This window comes from Chroicocephalus ridibundus, chromosome 15 (assembly GCF_963924245.1).
Source record: "Chroicocephalus ridibundus chromosome 15, bChrRid1.1, whole genome shotgun sequence".
Lineage (NCBI taxonomy): Eukaryota > Metazoa > Chordata > Aves > Charadriiformes > Laridae > Chroicocephalus > Chroicocephalus ridibundus.
In genome coordinates, this window is record NC_086298.1 from 10,069,494 (window position 1) to 10,081,720 (window position 12,227).

The window sequence follows — 12,227 nt, forward strand, 5'->3', positions numbered from 1 at the left end:
TCCCACAGGAATCATGACAACTGTGTCCTGAAACGATCCAGCTCTGCACTGCAAGCTCGGCTCCACGCAAGGAAAGGAGGAAAGCCAGCACCTTCTAGTAATTAACTGATGTGCACCTCAATACAAAGCGACAGCTCCTTCAAACCACTCAAACGCCCGGGGTGGGCACTGCAGTCTGCTTGCTAGAGCCAAAGCCTGACGGCCGTGCGGTGCTCCTGGCTCTCCTCCCAAATCATTGCTGAATGACCCTCCAAGGAGGTAAAAAGAGGCGTTTTACCCAACTCTCAGTGATGCTTCTGAGGCACAACCACAGAGGGACTGATTCTGCTCTACTTGCACGGGTGTGAAGAGGAGTGTCTAGGCCATCCCCACATCAAAAAGATACCAGCGCGGTATGACAAAATTCTTCCTTTTTCTTCCCAAGCAATCAATCCATCAACCAACATGTTAAAAAAAATAGGTTTAATGTAGGTGGCATGTTTCATACAGAATTTAACAGGCACCCAAAACACCAGCTGGTGTCATGTTCTGAAGAGTTAACAAGGTGAAACGCCAACACTTCACTCTCCTTCGTACATTCACAGGCTGAACAACAGGCCAAGGCGGCTTTGCCACCGCACGTACCCTCATCCCTGCTCTGCAGTCTCTGCAACGCAGCTGGAGTCTCTCCGTCACCCAAACACCCGGAAAGCTCTGGAGCGAGTAGGACCCATAGGGAAAGTTCTCCGAAGGGGTTGGTATGGGTCTGGGATGGACACGCTCTCCCAAATCAGTACTTCTAGTATTTTTTCCTAATTACTCAAGGCCAATTTTAACCCAGAATATATAATAATACTAATATTTAAAGACCAAACATGGAAAAAAAAAAAAAAAAAAAAAGACAGGGAACAAACCAGCTGCTCTCACTGTTCAGGACGGAATCAGCATGAAGGAATGCTGAAATGAAAACGTCAAAAGATTTTAGTTACGGCCATCTATACAATAAGAAGGGAAGACTTAACACATTTTGGAGCCTGATCCATCCCTTTCACTACCAACAAATTTGGAAAAAGTAAAAAAATATCCAAAAGAATATGAACTTTGCCAGCGGGGCACAGTTTGCAAATACCTGCTTAACATGAAATATTTCTGGCAAATATCATTGTAAGTGAGTTGCTTGACTCTTGAAAAGCAGAAAGTTCAGCTTCCCCTGTTTCCTTATTTGTTGTATTCTAGCAAGTTTGGGGTTTTCCCCCCCTCCATTAAAAATGCCAGGTTGAAAAACCTAATTAAACTAAATGGGAGAAAAATAACCCAGCTTATTCTTTGCATACACTTAATATAACATTTATTCTGCCTCTTTCTCCCTCCCTGAGTTGTGGCCTGGTTCCCCTTGAGCTTGTAAGAAACTCTTAAGAATCTCAGCTCCTTGAGAAAAAATATTTTGTCAAAGTACTCCTAAAAGCTTTAAAAAATATACATCTCAAATTTAAAAACACTGAATTTAAATTCTGAACCATTACCAAGTTCTTACTTATTCAGCAATCTCCTGGGCATGTTGTGAGGTTTAATTAGCGCCAGTTGGAAAATGCTTTGAAGAGGAAAAGTGCCATAAAGGTGCCAAATACTGCTCCACTCACGAAGATCTAAAACACTCAAATTATTACATCATAAAACAAATAATTTGAAAATTAATTCCTCTTCCTTGCCAGCGTGACTTCAAAGGGACCTCACTTCTTCCCTTGCACTGGTAGGATCACACCACCCAAGCACTGCAAGGTGTCCAAGGGCTGGTAAGGACCAAGAAAGAGAGTATTTTGAATTTCATAACGCCTTCGAGGCCGCCTTCTCACTTATTTAATCTTTGGGTTGTCTATCGTTGTGTGCAATTGAGATTCGGGGCATTCTGAGAGTAGGTACTTGGCTCCCTTTCTAAAAGAGGAATGGGGAATCACCTTCCGCTGTCTTCTAAGCAACCTGTGCCCAAGGTCTCTCTCGAGGAACATTTGGGCAATTGGCAAACATTATTTTTTTGTGATTCGATAAGGACGTGTACTTCTTCCTCGGTACGCACACTGAGCCCGGATGCAGCGGGCTGGCGGGAAGTCCGTGCAGTAAAGTGATGAACCGCAATGCAGAAGCCCTTCTTCGTTCAGCTGCCACTGCGGGAGTGTCGCGGGGCAGGTTTGGGCTGCTTAAAGAACCACCGCCAAAGGTAGCAGCAAAAGTGGTTTTATTGAAGTAAGAGTTTGTAAAAGTGAGGCTTAACAAAGTCCTATGGAAAGGTTCAACCTCCTAGGTACTGCACAGAGGATATAATGATTCAAAGTTACCAATACAAGACCGTAATGCCCTGCGATGCAAGGTTACGCGCAGTATCAGTCACTTACCAAAGATCTGAAGTTGGGAAGGGGTCTCTCAACCTTCAGGAGTAACCTCAAGAGACATCCCACCTCTTGGGGAAGTGGGAGATCCCAAGGGGACGTCCCTTGGGCAGGGAGTGATCCTTGGGTGATCTCCCAAGGGGAGATCACCGCCACGCAGCCAGCTGCTTAGCGGGGAGAGCTCAAAAAAAGCTCACTCAGGCTGTCATATTTATGGAATAAAGTGGGTGGCTCATAGTCAAATTACGCACGATGGAAAAGGTAAGTATGAGACTCCTTGTACCCACAACTTTTGTTGCTTGACCAAATTAGTCTTGGAAGAACCACCTGCTATTCATGTGTTAATCGCATGATCGGTGTTCCGGTTTCCAAGCTCATATACATCAAAGCTCACCATGTCACCCTGTTCCTGTGTGGGTTTTCAAAGAGCAGGTTGGAACTAGGGAAGTTCCTGACTCGGCCACAGCCAAGACCTGCACTTCCTTTGGATCCTGAATGAAAATACCACGGGTTTGGTCGCACGGAGCGTACCCGTCACAAAGAGCACCCACCAGCTGAAGCAGGCAGGGGTGGGGAGCGCAGCAGCGCCCATGTGTACCACAAAACACCCTTTTACTCATCATTATAAGGAGTGCGGAAATAGAGCCGCGCCAAGGTGAAACAAGGTCCTACCATCCAGCCTCCGCCCAGTCTCTGCTGCATCTCCTGTGAAGGGCGAGGGAGCGCTGGTCCCGGCTGCTCTCAGCTCGTGCCAGGGCTGTTTGCTGGCCGCCTGTAACACGTTTCCTGCAGAAATTCTTGAGCAGAGCCAGGCTGGGAGTCCCACAGTCTGCACACCAGAGCTGCAATGCCCCAGGCTGACAGCTGTACTGGGGAGGAACGCACTGGGCTCGGAATTACTGGGAATTCCCTCTGCCCGCAGAGCAAGCTGCGACTTGGACCTGCAGGATGCTGAGCCCGGAGAGCAATCCCAGAACAAAGCTCTGTGGAGCTCCGCAGTTAGGAGGAAACTTCCAGACACCAGTTTGTGACATATGCTGACACCGCATCTTTCCTGCAGAAACAGCCTTTGGCTCTCATGGGACTAATCTAAAGTTCACACCACCACGGCCCGTTATTTATTCGGCTCTGCGTGTTCAGTCTGCATTATCCGTAACACTTGATAATGAGATCATTTCTGGGTTTGCTTTAGCTTTGGGCTTCAGGCAGAAGCTTCTCTATTTTGCATCCATAAGCCTACAAATCAAAGTACATCAGCAAAAGACTGCAATACTCACAAGCTGAAATATGAAGCATCCTTCCCTGTGTGCAAACTGGCTTTGTTCTCCAATACATTCATATCTCAGACCAAAGAGATCATAAAAGAACAGTCACGTATTTCCAGTCTTACTTATTCCACTATGATTGACTCCAACAGTTTCAGGCGGGCGGGGGGGAAGGGTCTCCATCATTTTTACCAACTTGTTTTTAAATAGTTCTTCAAAGAACACAGGGAAAAGACCAATATTCCATTATAAGGAAAAACAAACAAACAAAACCAGAATAAAAATAAACCTTAGGCCAGCTTCTGGACTCTATAAATAAAGTTGCTTGACTGACTGCAGAGGAACGGTCTAACATCTTAGATCAAGACCAGTAAAACTCAGCTTAATGCTTAAGTCCCTTCTTGAGCTGTTCGCAAAGCTCTCCAGTGACCCCACTCTCACTGCTGCAGAGGTAGGAGAATGTTTTCTGTAATTGCAGAGAACATTTATTGCCATTTCAGATTGTACTCTGCTTTCAACCTCTCCTAGATAAGACAGTCTCATCTCACCCTACTCCCTAAGACAGGAGTAACTCTGTGAGATAATCCACACAGGGAAGAGTAAAACCAATGCCAAGACCTAAACGCTACGGACCATTGCAATGGGTTCCCCTTAATCACTGCAAAATGATAACATATTTGCCACGACTGGGAGTTTCAAGAGCACATAATATCAAATTCTGTTCCCATTACTCCCATGGATTTCTCCTATTAGGGTAAGACTCAATTACTCAGCACTAACTGCCCGAAAAGGACAAAGCCATTCAAAGCTATATAATTACATTAAAGCGAACAGAACAGTGTAGTGGGTCAAACGCACATCTTGCACAAATCTAAAAACGAAACAGGAAAAAAACCCCAAACCCATATACTCTCTGTTGAATTTGGCCCCATATTCTTAGCAGGGAATATGCAAACTACATAGAGAAAGGATAACACTGGTCAAGTAGGACACATATTACATGCCTGAAACATTAAGGAGCATTTTTAGAAAAAGGGTGAAGATGGATTAAGAGCGTGGGGTACAAAGTTATCTGACTTTTATCCTCCAGATAAATCACTGCCTTTTTCATGCCCACAGGAATACAGGAACAGCAGCAACGTAGGCTCCTACAGACTAGAAGAAATTTGTATTAACTTGCACTGTGCAAAGAAAAAACACGCAATCAAGTGTTGCACTTTGATCATCAAAATGGCACCTCGACCCTCAAAAAAATACAAATTCCAGAGACAAGTATGTTAATTTATCAATAAAAAGTATCACTGATAAATAAATTAATTTATATAAAAAAGAAAATAAGATATTGACACATTTTGGGGTAGAAGAAAAGTCACCTTCTCAGCCCACATGCGCTTGTTTTATTTACATATCCACAAATACCATGAAACACCATCCCAGCCCCCCCACTAGCAGCATGGTCACATGAATTCCATAGATGAGCAGTTCATTCATGAGGCTGAAGTCTACCCGCCTTCGCCCCAGTAAGAGGAGGATGATGGAGAGTTTGTACTGGAAACGCAGAAAGATCCGGATGCCAAGGTACTGAAGGCAAAACAAGATAGAGAGTGCCACCCAGAGGATGGAGGTAAACAGGCTGCAGCTGAAGTACAGCAGGAAACGGATGAATCCATACATCCATCGGGATTTGAGATAGATGTCGAAATTGTTGTACTTGGTACGCACCAAGTGAGTGGTCCTTACCGGGCCACAGGCCGAATGCAGGCAGGTCGTGTGGGGGCCGTGGAACGAACGGACCCGGCGGGGAATGGGGATTACAGGCATCAGGCACCCCACCGGTCACAGAGTCCCAGGGCAGGATTTACAGGGCACATATTAAATATTATCCATTAACATGGAAGAGATCCAACAGCCTGGGAACGCTAACTCTTTGCTGAATTTCCAGGAAGGAAGAGACCTGCGGGAAGGCAGAGAAGGAAAACACATTTAAGTAGCCCCAGGGGGAGAGGGGGCAGCACGGCAGACACTCTCCGGCTCGGCGGTTACTTACAACTGCTTTGCAAAACTCAACTTCTTGGCTTAAAACGACTTTGCTTTGCTTATTGTTTACCAGGCAGACATACAGAAACACAATTCTGTTTCCATCACCACCAAGTCGGATTCCCAGCAGCTCCCCAGTAACGTGCAATACCAGCACTAGTCATAACTTTTACAGTTTTAATGCAGAAAAGATGAGAACTTTGTTCTGGAATTATCTTGGCTAATTCACATGTCCTTCTTAATCAAACAGTACATCCACGCAAGTAGTAATGTTAACATATGTGTTTGCATTGGATCATATTTCTTTTAAAGGAAAAAAAAAAAAAAAAAAGTTATCCAAGTACTTTTGCAAGTGAATTCTGCAGCCCAGGCAGAGCGGTGATTCTAGATTGCTGCTCATTTCAAAACTTGGCAAAGCTTCACCAAATAAACAAACTGAAAATAATGGAAGGTCCTGCAAGAACAATGAGGCAATCGTGTTTTTCACACTCTACAGGATGTACCTCCCCTCGCTCGGCCGAGCCGTGCGGTCTCACTGTCATTGCCTCCAATGGCAAGGCAGCCTTTCAAAGACATCTACTGGTTTATTTCTCCCTTTGGGACCCGCAGAGATAAGTGAAATATCTTGATCTTCTGGCGTGTTTAGGATTTATAATCTTAACATCCTTCCACACACCCATTGTTGTTATCCGAGTGATGAGCAGCAGCCTGTTAGCTGCTCTGTGCTTCACCCCAGGCTTACGATGTGCCAAATTCCGGGAATTATGAAATGACAATGCCCTCATCAGATAATGCCAGAAAACAACAGGGACTTCCCCAGCCTCCTCGCGCACACCCAGGCACTCAGATCCGGGCAGATCTTTCCTTTGTTCAATAAGAATTCCTATTACTCTTAAAATTAAAACTAAAGTAATTTAAAAGCTTCTTCAATAATTTTTTTACTTTGTTACTAACAGAACTAATCACAGAGTAAATTATAAGGCTGCGGGAAATTGTACTCTGATATCAAAACCCCTCTGTGATACAGTGTGCATCACTGGGTAACTCCCTTCATGCTTCCTGCCTTAAATTACATGTAAATGGAAAGAGCAGTTCTGATCTCTTCTGCTTGGCCCCAGGTTCTAATTCCTTTTCGCCGTTACAGAAATTTGCAGGCTCTACATTAATCAGGAACTAATAAAAAGCAGCATGGGTTAACTTATAATTAGGGAATTTAGGAAATGGAGATCTGTTCTCAATTATCAAAGAAGCCCTCATAATTTTAAGTGCCTCTTTGCCATAATTTCCTGTCTGTAGAAAGGAAATACTAAGCAGCTCGGAAGTGTGTTACAAGAATGTATTTTGCAAGACATATAAATTGGTCAGATACTAAACCAACAATACTTAAAAACAACATGGTTTTGTTCCTGGAGCATGCAACTGAACATGCTTCCCACATGCTGTGCAGTGTTTGTTGTTTCAGAGAGATTTTTTGAGGACTAAATTAGCAAGATAGGTTAAAATTCACATACTCTGGATTCAGAGCATTCCATTTCTGATGACACAGCCTCTCCTTACCACCCCTTTCACCAGGACACAAAAGACAGCTTATCATTTTCCAGTAAACTCCTACATAGCTTCTTAATCTGAGTCCCTGAGCAGCCACAGGGACACCAGTGTCCAAGCCCTGTTTTAGAAGGGGAGTTTTGATCCTGACAAAACCTTCAACGGGTGAATCCAAGAGAACCGGTCAAACGGTTCAGCTGCAGAGACTTACTCTTTGTGAACAGCAGCAGTTCGTCCCCGTTTACTGTGCCCACCACACAAACAAACAGCCTTTGGTAGATTCACGCTCTTTAGATAAACCCAAATATCAACGCAAACAGCCACGAGCAGAGACATGGTGAGAATAAAGTAAGTTTTCTGAAATATTACATTTTTAAGGGTGCTGCCATCCACTCAGCAGAAGGTCGGTAATCCGCTGCCGTTTCTGGATGCTGCTTAATTCTTGTAACAAAAAAGTGAAGTTTTCCTGTGACACCTGGCCTTCTAGGAAGAATGAAAGAAACTGCTAAGGTGCTTCATAGACTCACAACACTCTACATATGAGTTGATCTAAAAGATAAAACGAGAGAGTAAGTTTCAATTTGCTCATTTTGTGTGTTAAAAAGTTCAGAATTACAAGGCTCCTCCCCAAGCATGTATTTTTAAACCCACAAAGATTCTAAAAAGAATCCCACAGTCAATAATATATGTATTATAGCTTAATGATACATGCTGGAAAGAATCATCTAGTTTGCATCCAATGCCATACACAATGACGGGAAAGAGAAAATCACAGATAAAGAACTCTTTTGTCAGTCACCTTCTCCTACCACCGAGCCACCCAGGGCATATGCAACACGATGCAGAGGCCATGCACAGCCAACGTTTTCCAAACAGAATACGTAGGGCAGGCCGCCAAACCTGTATATTGGCACATAATGCCCTGAAACAGATTTGGACAGATTCCTCAAGATCACTTTTTTGGGCCTTTCTGTTTTAAAGCACATTGTTGCGTGGCTGGAAAGTCAAGTCGGTCTCTTCTGGGCATCATCCTACAGCTCTAAGGCCCAGGAGACTCGGTGCCTGCCATGCTGCTGTTACCCCAAGCATCGCATTAATGATGGCCTCATCAGGAAGTTAAAAATCTGGATAACTATTCACTTTGGTGAGTTTTCACTCCCTCTCCTTTAAAAATTGAGTGTACGATGAGAAAGCTAAACCAAAATACAGTGCTACTTCTCTTCACCTATCACGCATTCCAGGCAAGGTCTGCGGTTGCTCAAGGCACTCATAATTCATGGAGGAGGAGGGATGACAGAAAGACCGCAACATCCACAGATGACATGACCATCAGTCAGGACCAGCGGCACCAAAATGTTCCAGAAGGAGCCAAACAAGGTTAGGGACAATGACAAATAAAGGTTAGTGCTGATAAATGAAAGCAGGGAGCACCGGAAGGAGGGGAAATCCGAACTCCTCCTCCATCCTACCACATCCCAAACCAAACTGCATCGCCTCGGGAAGGGAACTGACGGCGGGACGCTCAGCCAGGACCTCCCCGCGGCGTCCAAAGCCCGGCCTAGACAACGCGGAGCCCTGCCGAGCCAGCGGCGGCAGCCCCGCACGGCCACCGGCCCACGGCTGCCACTCGCCGCGGGGAAAGCAGCGCGCCGGGCCCGGCCCGCACCCGCGCTGCCAGCCGAGGCCCAGAGCGGCGGGGCCTAGCACTGACCGACGGTCGGGCCCAGCACAGAAGCGGCCTGTTGGCGGAGGCAGCCCCCGCAGCAGGGCCAGGGCCAGGGCCAGGGCCAGGGCCAGGGCCAGGGCCAGGGCCAGGCCCGGGCCGCCGCCGCCGCCTCCCCCCCGCTCCGCACTCACCGTCCTGCCCATGGCCCTCCGCCGGGCGGCAGCCGCCGCCGAGGCCAGTCGCCCCGGGCCCGGGCTGATGGAAGGCCCGGGCCTACGGGCGAGCGCCGCAATGCGCATGTGCGGGAGGCGGCGGCGCTCCGGTTCCGGCCGGTGGCGACGGCGGCGGCGGTCGGGGAGCGGCCGGGGAGGCGCGCGGCGATGGCGTCATCACGCCGCGCCGCCCCCCCAACGCCGCCGACCGGAAGCGGGAGGGCGCCGCGTTGCCCGGGCAACGGCGGACGCGGCGAGGGGCGTCCCGCCGGCCTGTGGCGCCGGGGAGGGGGCGGACAGACGGGCCCCGCGAGGGCAGAGGGAGCCCGGAAGGGCGTTTCCAACGTAAACCGGGCCGCAGCCACCGCTGAGGGTGTGGCGGGTCCGGTTGGTCCCCACCCGCAGGGGTTTCAGCAGCCCGTGGCCTGGGGTTGGGCCTAGTCCTGCGGGAGCTGGAGCATCCCCGGTGAAAGAATCGGCTGCGGAGCGGACGGCGCTGCCTGAGGCAAGAGCGTGGCAAAGGCTTCTCCAAGGAGGCAGGGCCTGGCATGAGTCCGAGCGTGGTTTCGTGGCGCGGGTCGGATCCAGGCCTGCTGAGCAGCACGGCAGGTACCCCCTGGGAGTCCACGTCCCGGGAGAGCCCACAGCGCATCTTGCCTCTACTCCCAGGAGGATCCGTGCTTCTCCCAGGGCCTCGCCTCGCCAAAGGGGCTCAGACACTTTTAGAACAGAAAATGTAGGAGACCCAGGTGTCTGGGGAGGCCATAAAGGTCCAAAAAGTTTCTGAAAAACAAACAGGTGGAGGAAAATAATAAAATAATATACAAATAAGAAAAAGAAACTTCCTCCCCGCTGCTTTCTCTTAGATTTAATTAGGAATTATTTTCTGTAATGGAAAGAATACATAACTTTGTCATTGGCTCCCTGCCCCGCTTGCTGTCTATGCACTACCAGGGTGGAAAAACATTAAATAATAACAACTCGAGCCATCTGCCAGTGCTGAGACCTGCCGCGCTGCGCTGCGCAGGCAGCTGAGGCACCAGGCCAAATACCTCCCAGCGTCCCAACGGCCGCACTGATGCTCGCTCCGTTTTGGTTCCTCCCCGGACGCCTGCAGTAGCGCCTGCCCTGCAGAGCAGTTTTATTCTGTAAATACAATGAGGAGCCCGAGGTGCAGGACATACATCAAAGGAAAATTATAGGCAAGGTAATAAGCGGTGGTGTACTGCTAGCAAATTGCCATTTCTGTGTCTCCCACGTCCCTTCTGGTGGGAGGAAGATGGGGAGGTGCAAAGCTGATACATTTTCCCAATAGCATGAAACGGGGAACATCTGTTTGGTGACTAAATATGCAGGAGAGTCCCGTTCCATTTATTTCCCTCTGCCATTGCCTGGGACTGGAGCCACAGCCCAGAGACGAGAATTTCAGCCCAAGCAACAAAATTATGAAGGTACTTTGGCTTTCCAGCTTTGCCTTGGAGAATTACGGGGACGCTGCTGAATGCAAGTGCTGCAAAGGGGAGACTCCTGGCATCCTGCAGGAACCCCTCGGGGTGAAAGAGGGCTTTCCTAGCCTCCAGAAAGACCCAGGCAGCTCCACTGAGCGACGCCACAACCTAAACCCGTGTGTGCGAGGGTGCGACGCAGCGGCAGCAGTGCTGAGACAGCTTTTTAATTTCTTAGGTCAGGATGACAAAAAAAGCGAGACGGCCCTATTCGGTTTTCTGCCTGAAATATTTTGACCCCTTCGCTGCTTAGATGAATGTGTATCTTCATAAAAAATAAACTGTCCTCAGGTCAGGCATGAATTGAAGCTTTGACATTCAAAGAGGTAAGATCCTGAAAGAACGCTGGTAGCTCAGCCCGAAGGGAACCCGCCCACAACACTCCGGCAGCGCTCGGGGCTGTATTTCTTTCCTGTGCTAATTTTACTAAAGACACAACTCATATTCCTGTTGATTGAACAGTTTTGTGTTGACAGCGTCGAAGATTTGTGATGAAACTTATCATCAGCCCAGAGAGCGGGCCATTAGTACTAGTCACAGCGGCCAGCTAGTGCTGATATATTTTATGGCACGCTTCGAAGACAAACATACACATTTATATGTCACTTGTTGCAATATAAATGCTAACTTGTACTTCTTTCAAAACTTTTAATGAATTGTATACATTTCACAAGATTTATAGCATGAACCGAATGGCTCAAAATATTACTTTAAACATATTTGTCACTTTGGCAACAGAACAAAAAAAATCTGGAAGATATTGCTTTTTGAAATAAATCATAAATATATGCATCTTAAAAGAGTTTATTTCGGTCATTAATAGTTGATGGGCCCCCCCAGTGCAGGATTTAAAGTTAAATTATGCAAAATCAAAAACAAACCTTATAATACTTAATCAAACATGCATAAAACTGTCAGGGCCAAATAAATTCTCTCAATTAACTTGCTTCAGATTGTGATTGCATTTACTAATTTAATCAACACTAGAATAATTTGGAGACTGGGTAATGATAAATTACTATGGTGCTGCACATGAAGGGCCGCGAAGGTAGTGTGCTGAGACAAGAATGCGAGAAACGCTTTCTAGGCTGAGGGCAAAAAGAGTAACAGCTGAGTCGTCACAATCATTTTATAATGGAAATATCTTCTAATTCCCATTTTGGGGGGGGGAATTTTTCCAGTGCAGACTTTAAACACCTGTCATGGATAGACCTTGTCTGTTTGAATGACTTCGATGTTAGCCCACGGAGGCAATCTCATTTCGATCTGCGAGGAGTGCAGGAGTCAAACCCGTGCAGGCATTCCCTCCGTGGTTTTTTACTCATTTTGGGAATGTGATCTTCACACAAGGCTACTCTGAACAACCGCGACTTCCAGCCCTGCTTTCTGGCACCGATTCATACTTTGGCCTCGGTCAAGTCATTTGGGCTGGAGCTGGAGTAACAACCCTGTAATATTGAGATGTCCTTTAGCTCACTCCGTTTGCGCTTTGAATGGATCTGCACTTACAATAAAATGGGTCTGACCCCTGCCTAGAAAAAGCTTTCAATACTATTACTTGTGGAGAGCTAAACATCTCATTTTTGCAAGCGTAAGCAAGCTTTTATGGAGAGGTTCCCATTTACAGGTTCATG

At 47.1% G+C, this 12,227-nt stretch overlaps 1 protein-coding gene across 1 annotated transcript; it reads right to left on the bottom strand.

The window, feature by feature from the left end:
* Positions 1 to 875: 875 nt before the first annotated feature.
* Positions 876 to 9,294, bottom strand: TMEM250 (transmembrane protein 250). Its single transcript, XM_063353234.1, has 3 exons — positions 9,068 to 9,294; positions 7,580 to 7,759; positions 876 to 5,582 (listed from the first exon to the last, which is right to left on the bottom strand). Exon 3 carries the CDS (start codon positions 5,447 to 5,449, stop codon positions 5,030 to 5,032), a length of 420 nt encoding a protein of 139 aa, XP_063209304.1. The 5' UTR covers positions 5,450 to 5,582; positions 7,580 to 7,759; positions 9,068 to 9,294; the 3' UTR covers positions 876 to 5,029.
* Positions 9,295 to 12,227: the final 2,933 nt, after the last annotated feature.